The sequence below is a fragment of the Amblyraja radiata genome, chromosome 14, assembly GCF_010909765.2.
Source record: "Amblyraja radiata isolate CabotCenter1 chromosome 14, sAmbRad1.1.pri, whole genome shotgun sequence".
NCBI classification, from domain to species: Eukaryota; Metazoa; Chordata; class Chondrichthyes; order Rajiformes; family Rajidae; genus Amblyraja; species Amblyraja radiata.
This window is the reverse complement of record NC_045969.1, coordinates 1,977,222-1,998,563: the sequence shown is the minus strand read 5'-3', so window position 1 is coordinate 1,998,563 and position 21,342 is coordinate 1,977,222. Positions and strand designations below refer to the sequence as shown.

The 21,342-nt window shown below is 46.4% G+C and overlaps 1 protein-coding gene across 2 annotated transcripts in view; it reads right to left on the bottom strand.

Annotated features, from left to right (window-relative positions):
• The window catches only part of slc37a1 (solute carrier family 37 member 1), a 57,704-nt gene that overhangs the window by 17,112 nt on the left and 19,250 nt on the right, over nt 1-21,342 (bottom strand). For both annotated transcript variants that reach the window (XM_033032342.1, XM_033032343.1), the window contains exons 5-14: nt 19,026-19,104; nt 16,903-17,038; nt 14,654-14,730; nt 12,962-13,128; nt 11,727-11,764; nt 7,444-7,539; nt 5,596-5,745; nt 4,302-4,392; nt 3,893-3,955; nt 2,528-2,613 (exon numbers count right to left, since the gene is read on the bottom strand). In XM_033032342.1, coding sequence (XP_032888233.1) covers nt 2,528-2,613; nt 3,893-3,955; nt 4,302-4,392; nt 5,596-5,745; nt 7,444-7,539; nt 11,727-11,764; nt 12,962-13,128; nt 14,654-14,730; nt 16,903-17,038; nt 19,026-19,104 — 983 coding nt within the window. The remainder of the gene's footprint in view (nt 1-2,527; nt 2,614-3,892; nt 3,956-4,301; nt 4,393-5,595; nt 5,746-7,443; nt 7,540-11,726; nt 11,765-12,961; nt 13,129-14,653; nt 14,731-16,902; nt 17,039-19,025; nt 19,105-21,342) is intronic.

Below are 21,342 nucleotides of genomic sequence, written 5' to 3'. Positions count from 1 at the left end.
CATTATATCGCGCAGTATTTTTCTGGGCATTTGGGGCACAAATCTACCGCAATGTGAACGTTCTAAACCAGCGCGTTCCACAGGGACCCACTGGAAAGCTGATTTAAATGGGCATTTATTTACAGCAATTAAACACTAAATTCCTTCCATTTGGCCTATAAATTAATGTAAATGAGATTTAAAAATCATGTTTTATTGTGAATTATTTGTGAATATTATTTGGACATTTAGGCTATTTAAAAATGTTAATCATTTATTAAGAAATGGATAGATGTTTAGATCTAGTAATTGAAGTCTGAAATTAGCTACAATTAGGTAACTAACTAATTATATGCTTTAATTTCAGGTCATCCAAGTAAGATCATTTTATATTTGTTTCAGAATGCTTCAATCTATGATAACTGAAAATTTCATTCAGTTCTCTTAATTTTTAAGAAAGTTATGGGCTTTTGACTGTTCACGATCACAGCTTTTTTGTTATGTCCATAGAAAATCAATAGGGAACAAGATGCTCATTTCCCAGTATGAAAATGGCCATAACTTTTTAAATACTTGAGATATGAAAGTGAATTAGATGTCAAATTAAACTTATTTTTATGCTTTATCTGATGGGATAAATTACAGACTTGATTTTTAAAATCTCAAAATTTTGTAACATTGCTAAATATAGCCAATGAACTGGCCTTGACTACCCTCTGTGGCAGAGAGTTCCAGAGATTCACCACTGATCATCCCCAATCAGTATCCCAATCAGATTCACCACCCTCTCCACTTTCCTTTTTTATCTTTATTTGATCTCTTGTTTTAACTTTCTTTTTGGCCGCACTACTGTGGTAGTCTAGGGGACTTTGTGCTTTTTCCAGCTATCTTTTCCCTCTCTTGTTCTCTCTCTCTTCTTTTCTTTCATTTTCAGGTTATAAAGTTAAAAATGAAGCTATACAATAATTGTATAATTTTAGATGCCGAATGTTTTATCTTTGTACAATTGCTTCTAATAAAAATAAAAAAAGATTTAAAATTTTTTTTTAAAGCAGATTCACCACCCTCTTCTGAAGAAATTCCTCCTCTTCCCCATTAAAGGTACGTCCTTTTATTCTGAGACTATGACCTCTGGTCCTAGACTCCCGCTAGGGGAAAGGGGTCAAGGAAGGAGCGTTCATGTCGCGGCCTGTTTCCACCAATCTTTCCAACACCACGCACAAGAAGCGACAAGACGCACGCCATTGCATGCAGATGCCGAGAAGCGTGTTCAGCTCTGGCTGCACAACTTTTAATCTTGTCTGTGGACTCGATAAGAAGATGACTAGTGGAAACATCCTCTCCACATCCACTCTATCCAGGCCTTTCACTAGTCGATACGTTTCAATGAGGCCCCCCACTCATCTGAGTCTGACAAAGGGTCTCGAGCCAAAACGTCACCCATTCCTAGTCTCCAGAGATGCTGCCTGTCCCGCTGAGTTACTCCAGCATTCGGTGTCTATCCCCCCTTATCTAACACCTTCACCGAACAATAAGCGTCTGTGTGGAGTTTGCACGATCCCCCTGTGACCGAGTCGGTTTCCTCCCTCATCCCAAAGACGTGCAGGTTTGTAGGTTAATTGGCCGAAAGTGTTCCTGGTTTGAAGGGAAGATCGACACAAAATACTAGAGTAACTCAACGTGTCAGGCAATATCTCTGCAGAAAAAGAATAGATTATGATTTTGGGTCAGAACTCTTCTTCAGACTATCCAGTCCTGGCCAGCCTAGAGAAGACTTCTGACCTGAAACATCTCCTACTCACCCACTGAGTTACTCCAGCATTTGGTGTCTATCTTCAATGTAAACCAGCATTTGCAGTTCCTTCCTACACAAGAATCTCTTACGGTCATAAGGAATAGGAGTGGAATTAGGCCATTCGGCCCATCAAGTCTACTCCGCCATTCAATCATGGCTGATCTATCTCTCCCTCCTAACCCCATTCTCCTGCCATCTCCCCGTAACCCCTGACACCCGCACTAATCAACACCTGCACTATCTATCTCTGCTTTAAATATATCCACTGACTTGGTGTCAATCTCCACTTTAAATATAGCCAAGGTGCGTTAGAGGGGGCCAGTACAGTGGTGGAGTGGGAGGGGGATATCGACGTTATGAACCAGCATCTGCAGGTCCTTCCCACACGCCTGGTTTATGTGGAGTAGATGAGGAGGTGGGATAACGTAGAGCGAGTCTGAACGGGTGATGGATGGTTGAGTGTCCACGCTGTACATCTGATCCATCTCTGCCTCAGAGGGCGGTGGAGGCTGGTTCTCTAGATGCTGTCAAGAGAGAGCTAGATAGGGCTCTTAAAGATAGCGGAGTCAGGGGATATGGGGAGTAGGCAGGAACAGGGTACTGATAGGGGATGATCAGCCATGATCACATTGAATGGCAGTGCTGGCTCAAAGGGCCGAATGACCACCTCCTGCACCTATTGTCTATTGTCCACAGTGAGACGGAGAGCTGCCACTACTTGCGTTTGGAGGTAACGTTAGCAGCGGGACTCACCATGGGGGCTGCCAGCAGCAACATGGCTCCACAGGTGGTCGCCCGCTTCCTTGTCCAATCCGATATCACCCCTGCAAGGATCCCACCTGAAGCACAAGAAGTAAAAAGGCATAAGGGGTGGCACGGTGGCGCAGCACCCCACAGCGCCAGGCACCGGGTTCCATCCTGATTGGGGGGGGGGGGGGGGGGGGGGCGGGTGGGGAGAGGAGCGAAACTTTAAGGGAAGAAATCAAACAGGACTAATCAGTGCTGGCAACAGATAAACTCGGCCAAGGAGGTTCCCCGATAGGCTGACTCTTGGATAGAGACAGGCGTGAGCCCAAGTGGAACACATGCGGTCCCAATTATCTTCCATTTATTTCCCTCCTCTCTCCCCAGCAGCCAGTCAGAAGAAGAGTTCCAACTCAAAATAGCTTTGTATGGCTTTGCAAATATTTGATTAGTGTAGAAATGTAAATAATTTGGTGTACATATGGAAATAAGTGTTTATAGCTGCTAAATATGTATAAGATAATTATGTAGTTAAATAAAGGGTGGGAATTAATAAGCTTTGGCTTCTTCTCAGACATATACGATTTCATTTATTTATAAATATTGTTTATTTATATATATTCTTGTTTTTTTTGTATGCTGTTTCATACTTGCTTTTTATTTTTTAGTCTGTTCGAAATAAAGGATTTATTATTATTATTATTATTATTATAATAAAATGTCACCAATCCATGTTCTCCAAAGAAGCTGCCTGACGTGCTGAGTTACTCCAGCATTTTGGTCTATCTTTGGTATAGACCATCATCCCCAGTTCCGTTTTATTACGTTTATCTGCTAGATAATGTTAATGAAGGGGGAATCTCTGGTCGGCGCAGACTTGGTGGGCCGAAGGGCCTGTTTCCGCACTGTCTCTAAACTAAACGAATCACACAACTCAAATAAGGTTCGGTCCCTGCTAATGGCCACTGCTTGGAACGGCGATCTGAAACATTCAGTATGCCCTTTAATCTAGAAATAAAAGATATAATCTCCTTATTACAAATAATTTGGTGGAACTTAGGTGGTACAGCAGTAGAGTTGCTGCCTTACAGCGCTTGCAGCGCCAGAGACCCGGTTTCGATCCCGACTACGGGTGCTGTCTGTACGGAATTTGTACGTTCTCCCCGTGACCTGCGTGGGTTTTCGCCAAGATCTTCGGTTTCCTCCCACACTCCAAAGACGTGCAGGTTTATAGGTTAATTAGCGTGGTGTACGTGTAAAACTGTCCCCAGTGTGTGTGGGGGTGATAATATGCAGGTGCTCGCTGGTCGGCACGGACCCGGTGGGCGAAGGGCCTGTTTCCACGCTCTGTCTCTAAACTAAACTAAACCCTACCTATAATTCCACCCACGTCAAACAGCGTCGACAGATCTCCAGCTTTTTTGGCATCAATATGTTCTGGAAATAAAATAAAACAATTGTTTAATACCTAAATATTTCATCTGTAATCGATTTTAAAAATGGCAGTATTAGTGTACCCTCTAAACCAAAAATTAAAAAATTACAATTACTACAAGTAATTTGACATTTAGATACCACATTTGTTAAAAATTGCCTGCCAGAATGAGTTGGGCAGTGAGGCCTGTTTCTGATCTGTGTGACTATCAGTGACTCTCCAAGTCCCACCGATCTCCAGCTGGTAGCCACGTGGGCTACTGTGAACAACGCTGCCCCTCACCTTTGTTGGCCAGGTACATTGGCAGCTGGTAGCCACGTGGGCTATCACAAGCGACACTGCACTCACCTTTGTTGGCCAGGTACATTGGCAGCCAGAAGAGGAAGGTGTAGCTGACGAGTTTGGCAAAGAGCAGACACAAGGAGAACTCCACCACGCCCTGCAAAAGACAAGCCACCGCACCGGCATTACAGCACCTTCCTGGGAACAGAGGCCCCATCTTACACTCGCCCCGGTCACTCCCTCTTCTCCCCTCTCCCATCAGGCAAGAGGTACAGGAGTGTGAAGAAGCACACCTCTTCGCACACCCCCCACCCCCATGCTGGGAGGAGCTGAAAATGGGGTGTGGAGGAGAAACAAAGCCTGACAAGAGATAGATGAATAGAGGTGGGGGGGTGATAGGCAGATGGGTGGGGCAAGTGGCAAAGGCGGAGGTGACGAGGAGATGAGAGGGTGGCAGATAATGAGGAGTGGAATGTAAAACTAGAGGTAGCGAGGTGGGTGGATGGGGGGGGGGGGGGTGGGAGAGATAAAAGGGGAATGGGGGACTCGGGGATGGCAGATGACTGTGCGGAGGAACAGGGTACGGGGCTGGGGGTTTGTTTATGGGGGTGCATGCATCTGGGTAGGGGTGGGGGAGTGTTACTTGAGTTTAGTTTATTGTCTCTAGTATACTGTGGTACAGTGAAAAGCTTTTATGTTTCGTGCTATCCAGTCAGCGGAAAGACTATACATGTTTACAATCGAGCTGTCCACAGTGTACAGATACAGGATAAAGGGGATAACGTTTAGCGCAAGGTAAAGTCCAGTAAAGTCTGATTAAAGATAGTCCAAGGGTCTCCAATGAGGTAGATGGGAGGTCAGGACCACTCTCTAGTTATGGAAGGATGATTCAGTTGCCCCAAAACAGCTGGGAAGAAACTGTCCCTGAATAGAAACATAGAACATGGAATAATAGGTGCAGGAGTAGGCCATTCAGCCCGTCGAGCCAGCACCGTCATTCAATATGATCAAGGCTGATCGTCCAGAATCAGTCCTCCGTTCCTGCTTTCTCCCCATATCCCTTGAACCATTAGTGCTAAGAGCTAAATCTAACTCTCTCTTGAAAACATCCAGTGAATTGGCCTCCACTGCCTTCTGTGGCAGAGAATTCCACAGATTCATAACTCTCTGGGTGAAAAAGTTTTTCCTCATCCCAGTCCTAAATGGCCGACCCCTTACTCTTAAACTGTGTGACCCCTGGTTCTGGACTCCCCCAACATGGGAACCAATTTTTCCTGCATCCAGCCTGTCCAATCTCTTAAGAATTCTAAATGTTTCTACAAGATCCGCGAATTCACGGTCCCGATGGGGAGATACTTACGGGGATTCTCAAGGCTCCGAGGAAGCTGATGGCGGCCGGCTTGTTGCCTCTGTCACTGTTGACGGTGACAACGTGGCTGGTCATTAAACCATTGGACTCGGCCAAAACCTCGACATCACTCTCCTTCAAAAAACACTCCCTCTCTGGATCCTGTTTACAGTTTAAAAATCAGCATGTTATCAGCAGTTACGATTAGTTTGTAAAGAAACAATACATTTATGACAAAGTACAGTTGCTGCCTCACTGTGCCAGAGACCCGGGTCCGATCCGCAAACATAGCTAATATGTGCAGGAGTAGGCCATTCGGCCCTTCGAGCCAGCACCGCCATTCAATATGATCATGGCTGATCATCCAGAATCAGTACCCCGTTCCTGCTTTCTCCCCATATCCCTTGATTCCATTAGCCCCAAAAGCTAAATCCAACTCTCGCTTGAAAACATCCAATGAAAAATAACAGTTTTACAGCTTCTTGCGTGAAGAAACTTGCCTCTGCGCCCAGTGCAAACGGCTCACTGATGGAACCGGGACTAGATCACAATAAACTGGGAGATCCGGGGGTGAAACTGCTGTGAAGAGGACAGATTGCAAAATAAAAACTCTATAGTACGTACTGGCGAGGGAAATCGTGTTTACTGTTGGATGTCTGACATTGATGAATGTTTATGGCAGTGTTTGGTTCAATTATGTGCATTCATGTTTGCAGTAGGAGCGGCTTTGAGATCAGGGGCATAGAAACATTGCCACGGACTCAAAATGTTTTTTTTCTGAACGTCAGGTTATGTACGAAGGAACTGCACATGCTGGTTTATACCATCAGTCGCTAGTCTATCGCATGTGATGGTTCCATCACAGGGAATGTGTGTTTCCATCAAGGCAGATAGACAGTCGACTGACATCTATCTCAATGGTGTCAGGTTAGGAAAAGGGGAAGTACAACGAGACCCGAGTGTCCTAGTACATCAGTCAGTGAAAGTAATCATGCAGGTTCAGCAGGCAGTGAAGAAAGCTAATGGCATGTTGGCCTTCATAACGAGAGGAGTTGAGTATAGGGAGCAATGGGGTCGTTCTGCAGTTGTTCAGGGCTCTGGTGAGACCACACCTGGAGTATTGTGTGCAGTTTTGGTCTCCTCATTTGGTCGGTCTGAAGAAGGGCCTCGAGCCGACTCCTTGGCGTGCGAATCTTGGTAGAGTTTGCAAATTGTCCAACGGCACTGATTATAGACAATACACAATAGGTGTAGATCTCCCATCTTTTCTTCCTTTTTTCTCTCTCTCTCTCCTTCTTTCTCTCTCTTTTTAATTTAAGGTCCTTTTTGGAAAGTGTTAAAATTGAAGCTGTTCACAAAGCTGTGAAATTGTCAAGTTTTCTGTACAAATGCTTCCAATAAAAACATTGAAACCATAAACCAGCATCTGCAGTTCTTTCCTACACATTCTATACTCAATCAGGGGGCGGAAATCCTGGGGGGGACATGGGGGGGGGGGGGGGCATGTCCAACCCCCCATGTTTTGTAATCCGGACTTTTTCAGAAGCTTTCTAAGGGCTGAATCAGCCCATTCGCTGGGTCTTTCATCGCCCGGCGCGGCTTAAAATCAAAATTAAAGGCCCCGTGAACGGGCCGATTCAAGCCCCACGATTCGGGGCGGACGAAGCTGCTGTTGCTGGAGTTCGGAGTCGGTCACCAACCAGGTCAGCTCCCGATGTTACCGTCCACAGGGGCCACGGCCGAAGCCTCGCGTGTGCGCCAAGAAATTGTGTCCCCTCCATGTTTTGAAAGCGATTTCCGTGCCTGTACTCAATGAAGGCCAGCGTGCAAAAAGCGACGTCACTTTCAGGGAACACTTACTTTTACTTCACTAGCCATAAATGCGTCGTATTTGCTTTGTTCATCACGGCATCTGTGTTTAAGTGCGTCCCATCTGTTCGTGCACTTGGACGGCTTCTGTGAACAGGAGGAAAACATTTAATATATCTACTGGTACCACAATCCAAATGTTTCAGTTTTCGTTGAGTTTATTGTCACGTGTACCGAGGTACAGTGAAAAGCTTTTGTTGCGTGCTATCCAGTCAGCGGAAAGACAATACATGATTAACATCGAACCATTTACAGTGTACAGATACATGATAAGGGAATAACGTTTAGTGCAAGGTAAAGCCAGCAAAGTCCGATCAAGGATAGTGCGAGGTGTAGTAGCCATTTAGCTTAACTCACTATGTTATAACTATAATCAGTTACCTTTACATTTTATCTACCTGTAATTATGTGCGTGGGGTTTATACGTAGTTTGCGGCTGGGATTCTCGCGCAGGCGCCCTAGTAGTATTAGTTTCGTTTGAAGAAGCATGGGGGGGGGGGGGAGGTCACAGCTTTCCACCATGCACGAGTTTAACTATGAATAAGATCAAAACGTACTTAAACAAGAAGACGTTTGGATGAATATCTTCCTGTTTTTACTGCTACAATAAATAAACTATTAATTAAGAGACTGTGTTTGGAAGATTTATCTTTGGACAGCATTGAATGTTTCGTGGAGAGCTCGTGAATGCGTTTCCATTATCTCCTGAACCCGTCTTCAATCATAGTGACTGAAACTTAAAGGAGGAATCCTTGAAACGATATGAACATCTGTCACTATATCTAGAGTCACCAAAGAGGTAGATAGTAGTTCAGCGCTGCTCTCTGGTTGTGGTAGGATGGTTCAGTTGCCTGATCACAGCTGGGAAGAAACTGTCCCTGAACCTGGAGGTGTGTGTTTTCACACTTCTATACCTTTCCATAATGTGATAGGAGTAGAATTAGGCCATTCGGCCCATCAAGTCTACTCCACCATTCAATCATGGCTGATCTATCTCTCCCTCCTAACCCCATTCTCCTGCCTTCTCCCCGCAAACTCTGACACCCGTAGTAATCAAGAATCTGTCTATCTCTGCCTTAAAAATATCAACTGACTTGGCCTCCACAGCCGTCTGTGGCAAAGGATTCCACAGATTCACCGCCCTCTGACTAAAGAAATTTCTCATCTCCTTCCTAAACATCCTTTTGCCTGATGGGAGAGGGGAGAAGAGGGAGTAGCCAGGGTTAGACAATTCTCCGTGGATAGATCACCTTGAGGAACACCAAATACCGGGTTATTTAGTTACCATTCTGCTATTTGTTCTTCTTCTTATTTCTCTCCAGCCTGTAACACATTCTTACTCATATCCCCATATCCTTCCAAACCTTTCCTGTCCATCCACCAGTCCAAATGTATTCTAAATGTTGTTATAGTCCCTGCCTCAACTACCTCCCTGGCAGCTCATTCCATACACCCACCACCCCAAGTGAAAAAGTTACCTCTCATGTTCCGAATCAGTCTTTCCCCTCACACCTCACTGGGGTTACAGAATATAGTCATGGCTTTGGCGGTAAGGGGGGTAATTTGCAGGAGCCAATTTGGGATTTTTTTTTAGTTTAGAGACACAGCACAGAAACAGGCCCTTCGGCCCACCGGGTCCGCGCTGACCAGCGATCCCCACATATTAACATTATCCTACACCCACTAGGGACAATTTTTACATTTACCAAGCCAATTAACCTACAAACCTGTACGTCTTTGGAATGTGGGAGGAAAACGAAGATCTCTGAGAAAACCCACGCAGTTCACGAGGAGAACGTACAAACTCCGTACAGACAGCGCCCGTAGTCGGGATCGAACCCGGGTCGCCGGCGCTGCATTCACTGTGAGGCAGCGACTCTATTAATATATTAATGATTTGGACGAGGGAATTGAATGCAACATCTCCAAGTTTGCGGATGACAAGTGGGGGGCAGTGTTAGCTGTGAGGAGGATGCTAGGAGGCTGCAAGGTGACTTGGATAGGCTGGGTGAGTGGGCAAATGCATGGCAGATGCAGTATAATGTGGCTAAATGTGAGGTTATCCACTTTGGTGGCAAAAACAGGAAAGCAGACTATTATCTGAATGGTGGCCGATTAGGGAAAGGGGAGATGCAACGAGACCTGGGTGTCATGGTACACCAGTCATTGAAAGTAGGCATGCAGGTGCGGCAGGCAGTGAAGAAAGCGAATGGTATGTTAGCATTCATAGCAAAAGGATTTGAGTATAGGAGCAGGGAGGTTCTACTGCAGTTGTACAGGGTCTTGGTGAGACCACACCTGGAGTATTGCGTACAGTTTTGGTCTCCTAATCTGAGGAAAGGCATTCTTGCCATAGAGGGAGTATAGAGAAGGTTCACCAGTGATTCCTGGGATGTCGGACTTTCATATGAAGAAAGGCTGGATAGACTCGGCTTGTACTCGTTAGAATTTAGAAGATTGAGGGGGGATCTTATAGAAACTTACAAAATTCTTAAGGGGTTGGACAGGCTAGATGCAGGAAGATTGTTCCCGATGTTGGGGAAGTCCAGAACAAGGGGTCACAGTTTAAGGATAAGGGGGAAATCTTTTAGGACCGAGATGAGAAAAACATTTTTCACACAGAGAGTGGTGAATCTCTGGAATTCTCTGCCACAGAAGGTAGTTGAGGCCAGTTCATTGGCTATATTAAAGAGGGAGTTAGATGTGGCCCTTGTGGCTAAAGGGATCAGGGGGTATGGAGAGAAGACAGGTACAGGATACTGAGTTGGATGATCAGCCATGATCACATTGAATGGCGGTGCAGGCTCGAAGGGCCGAATGGCCTACTCCTGCACCTATTGTCTATGTTAACTCTACCGCTGAGCCACCGTGACTGTGCAAAGAAAGTAAATACGTTTATTGGCCAAGTATTCACATACAAGGAATTTGCCTTGGTGCACAGAAATAGCGGAACCTGGGGAAAATTCACAGGCAGAACGTGCAAACTCCACATGAACAGCACTGCAGGTCAGGATTAGTTAATTGGCCTCTGTAAATTGACCCTAGTGTGCAGAGTTGGATAACATAGAACTAGTGTGAATGAGTGATTGATGGGCCGAAGGGCCTGTTCCATACTGTATCTCTAAACTAAAAACTGGCCTAGGCATTGTTCCACCTCCACCTTTTATCATGCTTCTGTACAGTGGAAGCTGGATTGTAATCATGTGTTGTCATGTGTTGTCTTCCGCTGGCTGGCTAGAACGCAACAAAAGCTTTTCACTGTGCCTTGACAGGTACACATTACAATAAAATTAATTAAACCAAACCTTCCTACGAGCTTTCCCGCTTTCTCCCTCCTTCTCCAATTACTCTGAAGAGGGTCTTGGCCCAAAATCTCATCTGGCTATTTCCCTCCACAGATATTACCTGACCCGCTGAGTTCCTCCGGCACTCTGTGTTTTGTCATTCACCAGCCCAGTTAACCTTGATCCCATTGTAACTCTTGGTAACCACCTTCACCCTCCTCTCCTCTCTCTATCAGTGCCTCCAGCACATCAACCCTCCAAGATATTGCCTCTCCTCCAGTAGTGCGTTCATAAACTCTGGAGTTTAGAAGGATGAGAGGATATCTTATTGAAACAAATAAGATCTCTGCCTCAGAGGGCGGTGGAGGCAGGTTCTCTAGATGCTTTCAAGAGAGAGCTAGATAGGGCTCTTAAAGATAGCGGAGTCAGGGGATATGGGGAGAAGGCAGGAACGGGGTACTGATTGGGGATGATCAGCCATGATCACATTGAATGGCGGTGCTGGCTCGAAGGGCCGAATGGCCTACTCCTGCACCTATTGTCTATTACTCAACCAGACAACCGAGCCGCATGCACTGGATCAAATTTATAATTCTAGGTACCCTCTAACAACTCCCTTACCCCCCCCCCCCCCCCCCCTCCACCGTCTGACGGAGGGGTCCCAACCCAAAGTGTTGTCTGTCCATGTTCTCCACAGATGCTGCCTGACCCGCTGAGTTACTCCAGCACTCTGTGTCCTGCACCAGTGCATTTTTGTTGCATTCTCTCAGGGGTGGTCACATGCTGCAACATCCACATTCTGCACTTACAGACGGGATTTGGAAAATTACAGAATGCAGGTCCCAGGAAGTTTGTGCAAAAATCAAGGGCGGTTTTATTCTACGTTCAGCAAGTCACCGTCCCTCCAGCTAGGCTGGAGTTTGCTCAGGGACCAAAGCAACAAGGCTGTTTTATTCAGGATTCTCGCGTCAATATTCAGGAAGTACTCACCCGCGCCCGAGTCACACCACACTTCACATCGTGCGGATCTAAAGAGTAAATGTAAAGACGTGGGTTTAGTGGCATAAACATTCATACCTCTACTCAGCCAATAAAGGAAGTATAAATATCACCGCTGGCTTTAGTCAATATGTAACCCGTGTGGTCCCAGCCATTTTTTTTTCATACAAAATGCTTTTATTCAGAACAAAACAAAAATACAAAGTAGTAACACGATCAAAGAACGCCTATATTGGCATTTTACAAAGTTATCATATTAAAATATTAACATTTTTATCAACAATACATTCGATCTCCCGCGGTGACCAGCGTTCACGGACGGCCTCCAGAGTCCCCGTTTTTTTTTGGAGTGGGTGACGGGACAGTGTAGAGGGAGCTGGCGATTACTGCCACACCTCCTTATTGGAATGTGTCGGAAGTAACTGCAGATGCTGGTTTATGTGGGTAGAAGTGTTTAGTTTTAGTTGTGGAGATACAGAGCCCACCGACTCCGCACCGACCAGCGATCCCCGTTAATACATTAATACAAGCTTTCACACACTCAGGACAATTTACCAAGTATATAAACCCAAGCCAATGAACCTAAAAACGTGTTCGTCTTTGGAATAGAAACATAGAAAATAGGTGCAGGAGTAGGCCATTCAGCCCTTCGAGCCTGCACCACCATTCAATATGATCATGGCTGATCATCCAACTCAGTATCCTGTACCTGCCTTCTCTCCATACCCCCTGATCCCTTTAGGCACAAGGGCCACATCTAACTCCTTCTTAAATATAGCCAATGAACTGGCCTCAACTACCTTCTGTGGCAGAGAATTCCAGAGATTCACCACTCTCTGTGTGAAAAATGTTATTCTCATCTCGGTCCTAAAAGATTTCCCCCTTATCCTTAAACTGTGACCCCTTGTTCTGGACTTCCCCAACATCGGGAACAATCTTCCTGCATCTAGCCTGTCCAACCCCTTAAGAATTTTGTAAGTTTCTATAAGATCCCCCCTCAGTCTTCTAAATTCTAGCGAGTGGGAGGAAACCGAAGATCTCGGAGAAAACCCACGCAGGTCACGGGGAGAACGTACAAACTCTGTACAGACAGCACCCCTAGTCGGGATTGAACGGTCCTGTTTCCGCGCTGTATCTCTAAACTAAAGTGAACTAAAAAGCAGCTCTACCAGCTGCACCACGGTGCCGTTTAATTTCCCACCCCTTGATGTGTGACAAGTACTCACGCTCAATCAGGAAGAGGAAGCAAACGAGTCCCATTGTGGCGACGATGATGCCCGGCACCAGGAAGGACAAGCCCCAGCAGCTGGAGACCCAGCGGCCAGCGATCAGGGAGCCCAGGATGTTCCCCACGGACGTGTGCGAGTTCCAGATCCCCATGATCAAGCCTCTCCTGTCACCAGCACAGGAAACACACACAGGTTGCAGTTCACAACAATGCCATCAAGCAACACTCCAGCACAAACAATGTTTAACAAGGAACTGCAGATGCTGGAAAAATCGAAGGTGGACAAAAAATGCTGGAGAAACTCAGCGGGTGAGGCAGCATCCATGGAGCGAAGGAATAGGTGATGTTTCGTGAGGCAGCATCTAAGGAGCGAAGGAATAGGTGACGGGTCTCGGCCCGAAACGTCGCCTATTTCCTTCACTCCATAGATGCTGCCTCACCCGCTGAGTTTCTCCAGCATTTTTGTCTACCATCGGCACAAACAAGTCTGGGGCGTGATCAACGGTCGACACAAAATGCTGGAGCAACTCAGGCAGCGTCAAGATAGGACAATGAAATTCTTGCTGGAAAGAAGGAATGGGTGACGACAGGGAAGTGGGCAGTAAAGAGATAGAATGTAGTCGGAGACAGTAAGACTGGTGGGAGAACTGGGAAGGGGAGGGGATGGAGAGAGGGGAAGCAATGGCTACTTGAAGTTAGAGAAGTCAATGTTCATACTGCTGGGGTGTAAACTACCCAAGCAAAAAATTATAAAAGGACAGGACAAGCTAGATGCGGTAAAAATGTTCCCAATGTTGGGCGAGTCCAGAACCAGGGGCCACAGTCTTAGAATAAAGGGGAGGCCAAAAAGTTTTCACCCAGCGAGTTGTGAATTTATGGAATTCCCTGCCACAGAGGGCAGTGGAGGCCAAGTCACTGGATGGATTTAAGAGAGAGTTAGATAGAGCTGTAGGGGCTTGTGCAGGAGTGGGGAACCTGCGGCTTTAAGGCTGCATGCGGCCTTCTAGGCCATTAAGTGCAGCCTTTTGAATGAACCCAAATCCTTTTATTTTTATTAATATGTTTTTGTTGGTCTTTTATTATTTTTATTTTAATCTTAAAATGAACATATTTAAAATACCAAAGCGTAAAAGAAGATTCAACTAAATAATCCTCCCCGACTGACGGCCACAATTAAAACATTAGTAAGTCATGAGGGCTATTTTAACAAAATAATGTACATTTTGAGGTATATCTAATTGAGGTTTCTTGGATGCGGCCTTATTAGATTACAGCTAACTTAATGCGGCATTCCAACATGAAAAGGTTCCTCACCCCTGGGCTAGTGGAATCAAGGGATATGGGAGAAGGCAGGCACGGGTTATTGATTGGGGACGATCAGCCATGATCACAATGAATGGCGGTGCTGGCTCGAAGTGCCGAATGGCCTCCTCCTGCACTATTTTCTATGTTTCTATGAGGTGCTGTTCCTCCAATTTGCGCTGGGCCTCACTCTGACAATGGAGGAGGCCCAGGACAGGAATGTTAGTGTGGGAATGAGAGGGGGAATTGAAGTGCTGAGCAACCGGGAGATCGGGTCGGTTTAGGCGGACTGAGCGGAGGTTCAGCGAAACGATGGCCGAGCCTGCGCTTGGTCTGGCCGATGTACAGAAGATGTTATCCGAGGCGTTATGGTCAGGTGGTGCCCTACCTTCCCTTCCCGAACCAGTTGCTGATGCAGGTCACGACACTGGGCCAGCCGGTCGTCTGCACTAAACCATTGGCAACCTGCGGGCACAAGGTTATCATCAGCACCACCAATGTACATGTGTGTGGGAAGGAGCTGCCGAGGCTGCTTTACATCCAAAATAGACACAGTTAAGGGCCTGTCCCACTTTCATGGCCTAATTCACGACCTTTTTTACTCGTGGACATTTTTCATCATGTTGAAAAAACGGCCGCAACCTACGTGATGCCACGAGTACCTACAACTAGCTTCACGACCTGCTACGGCCTCGTGACGACCATGCTGCGAGTACGAGTCAAGGGCAAACTCGGCAGAGGTTGTGAATTAGGTCGTGAAAGTGGGACAGCCCCTTAACTCAGCAGCATCTCTGGAGAGAAGGAATGTACCACATAATGTATGTCCCCACTTACAATGGAATCACTTACTGCCTAATGTGACTTGGCACAGTGAGATTATTTTCTGCGTACCCAATGTACACAAATAGCGGACAAAGCACGCCGGCTCCTCCTTTTGTTCTCCTCCCCCCCCCCTCCCCACCACGCCACGCCAGGTCCCCATTCCCACCCTCTCTCACGGCGCTCCCCCCACATGCCGGGTCCTCCATTGTTCTTCTCCCTCCTTTAGAGTGACACAGCGTGGAAACAAGCCCGTGAGTATGGAGTATAGAAGTGGGGGTGTTGTGTCGCAGTCATACAAGACGTTAGTGTAGGTTTATTATTGCCACTTAGTCACAGAGTGAGCCAGTGTGGAAACAGGCCCTTCGGCCCAACTTGCTCACACTGACCAACATGCCCCATCTACACTCATCCCACCTGCCTGCGTTTGGCCCATATCCCTCCAAACCTGTCCTATCCATGTACCTGTCTAAATGTTTCTTAAACGTTGCAATAGTCCCAGCCTCAACTACCTCAGCAGCTTTTTCCATACACCCACAACCCTTTGTGTGAAAAGGTTACCCCTCAGATTCCTATAAAATCTTTTCCCCTTCACCTTAAACCTATGTCCTCTTGTCCTCGATTCACCTACCCTGGGCAAGAGACTCTGTGTATCTACCCGATTTATTCCTCTCATGATTTTGTACACCTCTATAAGATCACCCCTTATCCTCCTGCTCTCCAAGGAATAGAGACACAGCCTGTGCAACCTCCCCCTAACGCTCAGACCCTCAAAGTTCTGGCAACATCCTCGTAACCCCTTCCAACTTCACATCTTTCCTATAACTTTGTACCCAGAACTGAACGCAACTTGTGACTCAGTGGAATGTCCAAAGATCAGATTCAGCAAGACACTCTGATCTAGGAATGACTCTGATGTTGTTCAGTGGTGCAGCAGGTAGACCCGGTTTTGATCCTGACCTGGTGGGCCACACGAAAGGGAGAGGAGGTGAGTGGGTCGTCTGGAGGGGATAACGCAACGATTGGAGCACCTCATGCCCCCTCTCTGTCACGGCCAGGGACCGCTGCAATGAGTTTGATCTCTTACCCAATTTGCCGTCAGTAAAACCAGATGAGAAAGGTCACACACCCTGATGGGAAGGATGTTGTTAAAATGTTCAAGAACGAACTGCAGATGCTGGAAAATCGAAGGTAGACAAAAATACTGGAGAAACTCAGCGGGTGAGGCAGCATCTATGGAGCGAAGGAAATAGGCAACGTTTCGGGCCGAAACCCTTCATCAGACTGAAGAATTACTGAAGACCTCCATCAGTCTGAAGAAGGGTTTCGGCCCGAAACGTTGCCTATTTCCTTCGCTCCATAGATGCTGCTGCACCCGCTGAGTTTCTCCAGCATTTTTATCTACTGAGGATGTTGTTTAGCTGGAAATAGCGTAGAGAAAGACATCGCGTGCTGGGGCAACCCAGTGAGCCGTGCAGCATCCCCTGGAGAGCATTGTTTGGTGACGTTTTGTGTCGGTACCCTTCTTCAGACTGAAGACCTGTCTATCCATGTTCTCTAGAGATGCCGTCTGACCCGCTGAGTTACTCCGGTACTTTGTGTCTTTTTTTTCCGTGAACCGGCATCTACAGTTCCTTTTTTTCTGCACAGTTCAGAGAAGACGTACAGGTTTACAGGTTAATTGGCTTGGTATAATTGTAAATTGTCCCCAGTGTGTGTAGGATAGTGTGAAGTGTGCGGGGTGTGATCGCAGGTCGGCGCGGGCCGAAGGGCCTGTTTCCGTGCTGTGTCTCTAAACTGAAGACTTAATCCACTCACCTGAATAAATATATAGTACCGCAAGTTGTGAATGTTGTAGAAGTATCCCATTCCAAACAGAGCGGTGAATAAGCCACTGCTCAGCATCCCAAACGTGAGGTACAAGCGAATAGATAAACGCTCACCGATTATTCCACTGCAGGTGAAAGAAAACATGTCACTAACGCTCAAGGGAGGTGGCAGTGCTGCGGAGGACATGAGGAGGACACAGTACCTCATCACAAACCCTTCAGTCGGACAGTCATTGCAAGACGCAACAATTTCACAAACATCAATAGGGTGATTTCACGAAAGGTCACTGGAGCGTAAATCCCCACTCACGTGACCGAAAATCGTGGAGATTTAAAGATCCAAAATATCGGGAATTATCGCATTTGCTCGCTGCATTTCATCAAAAGTGGCATTATTGACTGTTATTTTTATTCATTTATTAGATGAAAAGTATTAAAAGTTAGAAACCCGTCAGTAAAATTGCAAAATCGCCCATGGTTCCCGGGTGGGTTTTAACATGCAAAATGAAAACGCTTCTGAAGCTCCATTTACCATTTAAATAATCGTAAACTCTCAATGCGTTTGGAAATCTATTTTACTGAGATGCAAGTTTACGATTATTTAAATGGTAAATGGAGCTTCAGAAGCGTGTTCATTTTGCATGTTAAAATCCACCCGAGAACCATAGGCGATTTTGCAATTTTACTGACGGGTTTTTAACTTTTAATACTTTTCATCTAACAAATTAATAAAAATAACAAAGCCAATAATGCCACTTTTGATGAAATGCAGCGAGCAAATGCGATAATTCCCGATATTTTGGATCTTTAAATCTCCACGGCAAATGTCCGCAATCAACTTCCGCCGTTTTTACACCTTCAGCTCCCTCTTGAATTTACCTTAGTTTCTATCTTTTTTTTGGACTGTAAATTTAGGTAGCTGTTCCTCACGGTCACGCCGACTGGCACAGTAAATTGCAGCTCAAAACCGGGCCGTTTTCGATGTTTTTAACGGGTGTGAAAGTGCGTGTTTTCCCATTCACTAACATGTACCGGAAGTGACGCTTGTCCCCCAGTTAAAATTTTCGGTCACGTGAGTGGGGATTTACGCTTCAGTGACCTTTCGTGAAATCACCCTATAGACTGGGGTGAGATCGGAAATTAGGAATATAACTTGATATTAGGTGAGGCACGGTGTTGTAACTGATAGACTTGCTGCCACATAGAACCAGAGACCCTCGTTCGATCCTGACTATGGGTGCTTACTGTACGGAGTTTGTACGTTCTCCCTGTGACCGCGTGGGTTTTCTCCAGGTGCTCTGGTTTCTCGCGCATTCCAAAGACGTGCGGGTTTGCAGGTTAATTGGCTTCTGTAAATTGTCCCTCATGTGTGGGATAGAACTAGTGTGCGGGTGATTGTTGGTCGGCACGGGCTCAATGGGCCGAAGGGCCTGTTTCAACGCTATTTAAAAAAAAATCTTCATCATCCAACTGTGTTCTTCCCCTAAAGGACACGAAGTGCTGGAGTAACTCAGCTGGTCAGGCAGCATCTCTGGAGTAATATGGATGGGTGACGATTCGGGTCGGAACACTTCTTCCCCTGACCTCACTGCCAACCTGGTTACAGACTGGTGTAGACCGTCTCTGCAATCAAGCCACCCAACAGTGACCCAAATAGTGAACGGCTTAGATAGAGTGGATGTGGAGAGGATGTTTCCACTAGTGGGAGAGTCTAGGACCAGCGGTCACTGCCTCAGAATTAAAGGACATTCCTTTAGGAAGATGAGGAGGAATTTCTTCAGTCAGGGGGTGGTGAATCTGGAATTCATTGGCCCAGATGGCTGTGGAGGCCAAATCAATGGATATTTTTAAGGCAGAGATAGATAGATTCTTGATTAGTACGGGCGTGAAGAGTCAAGGGGAGAAGGCAGGAGAATGGGGTTAGGAGGGGGGGGGATGGATTAGCCATGATTGAATGGTGGAGTAGACGATGGGCCAAATGGCCTAATTCAGTTCCTATCATTTATGACCTTATGCCAGCCGAACTATATCCGTGGGGAGATAGACTGGGGCCAGGGAAGCTGAGAGTTGCCGTTACACTTGTAGAATCCTGCTGCGGCGCTGACACCTTACCTGGCGTACATCCCAACAGCATAGGCACAGAGGAAGGAGTAGTCCAGGGCTCCCAGCAGCTGCTTGTAGTTGCTTTTATCTGCAGTTTAAGTTCAACACATTAAACAAATTAATGCCATGGAAAATTACTTTGGAAAATGTGTTTTCAAATTTGTTTCTCCATTCTTCCACCACGTACCTTGGCCAAGAGTTTGCCTGGCAAGAGGCACACAGTCTGAGTGACTGTCATTGCATTATGGAGCATGGAAGCAGGCCCTTCAGCCCATCTTGGTCATGCTGACCAAGTCGACATACATTGGGCAAGTTCCAGTTGCCTGCATTTGGCCCATCTCCCTCTAAATGATTGTGGGTGATCAGCCATGATCACATTGAATGGCGGTGCAGGTTCGAAGGGCCGAATGGCCTACTCCTGCACCTATTTTCTATGTAAACCCTTCCAGCCATAATATCTGTCCAAATTTTGATATGTACATGGACAGGAAAGTGTTAGAGGGATATGGGCCGAATACAGGTATCTTAGATTAAATAGGGGATCTTGGTTGGCATGGACGAGGTGGGTTGGGTTGGGCTGAAGGGCCTGATTCCCTGTTGAATGACTATTGCTCTGTCTCTTTGAATCGTTGTACCCAGCCTGGTGGGACTGCTAGTTGCCCATTCATAGCTACCTACTTCTTTGCCAAAGGCCCCCTTTCTACAAGCCCAATAGGACACAGCAACAGTACTAAACTCAGACGACGCTCTCCGAAGCCAAATTCACTCACAACGCAGGCTTGTGAAATAGCTCTGTAAATAACTAGAAGTGGAAATCGTGTGGTATTGTTCCAATTATTACAACTGCAATTCCCCAGCACACGACACCTCTCTTTGTCAAGAGTATTTGGAGACACAAGGAACTGCAGACACAACAGGACACAAAGTGCTGGAGTAACTCAGCGGTTCAGGCAAAGAATAGGTGATGTTTCGGGTCGGAACCCTTCTTCCCACTGGAGTTTGAAGAAGGGTTCTGACCCAAAATATCACATGATCTTTTTCTCCAGAGATGCCGCCTGACCCGCTGAGTTACTCCAGCATTTTATGTCTATTTTCATTCTAACAGCTCTGACTGACAAAATGTTAATCCAGGAGCACGGTGGCGCAGCGGTAGAGTTGCTGCCTCACAGCGCCAGAGACCCGGGTTCGATCCCGACTACGGGTGCTGTCGGTACGGAGTATGCACGTTCTCCCCGTGACCTGCGTGGGTTTTCTCCGAGAACTTCGGTTTCCTCCCACACTCCAAAGAAGTACAAGTTTGTAGGTTAACTGGTTTGGTAAATGTAAATTGTCCCGAGTGTGTGTAGGATAGTGGGTGTGCGGGGATCGCTGGTCGGTGGGGTGAAGGGCCTGTTTCCGTGTTGCATCTCTAAACTAAACCTAAGCAGAAGTGTACAAGATGCCAAGGGAGCTCAGCGTTAAGGGAGTACGTGGTGTGGTAAAACAACTTTGAGTGGGTCAGGAAATTATGCAAAGCTTTGATCCAGCCTCAGCATAAAAACATTTGCACTTAATATTTAAGAAGGAACTGTAGATGCTGGAAAATCAAAGGTAGACAAAAGTGCAGGAGAAACTCAGTGGGTGCGGCATATTCAACAATGCATTTCTCTGGACTAAGGACTTGCCTTTCTGTTGCACTCTAGTATCCTACACACACTAGGGACAATTTACAACTATATTTACAGCCAATTAACTTACAAACCTGTATTGTGGTTAATAATTTACAGATCTATTTTAATTTTTATTATTCACACAGTGATACAGTGCGGAAACAGGCCCTTCAGCCCAACTTGCCCACACCAGCCAACGTGTCCCAGCTACATTAGTCCCACCTGCCTGCGTTTGGTCCATATCCTTCCAAACATGTCCTATCCATGTACCTGTCCAACTGTTGCTTTAATGTTGGGATGGTCCCTGCCTTGTATCTTGTACCTTCCGAAGAGTCCACCAGGGACTATACTGCGTTGGACAATTTTATACTGCACAATTTTTACATTTATCAAGCCAATTAATCTAGTAGCCTGCACGTCTTTGGCGTGTGGGAGGGAACCGAAGATCTCGGAGAAAATCCACGCAGGTCACGGGGAGAACGTACAAACTCCGTACAGACAGCGCCCGTAGTCGGGATGGAACCCGGGTCTCCGGCGCTGCATTTTGCTGTAAGGCAGCAACTCTACCGCTGCGCCACCGTGACTGCCTCAACGACCTCCTCTGGCAGCATGTCCCATACACCCACCAATATGTGTTTAAGAAGGAACTGCAGATGCTGGAAAATCGAAGGTAGACA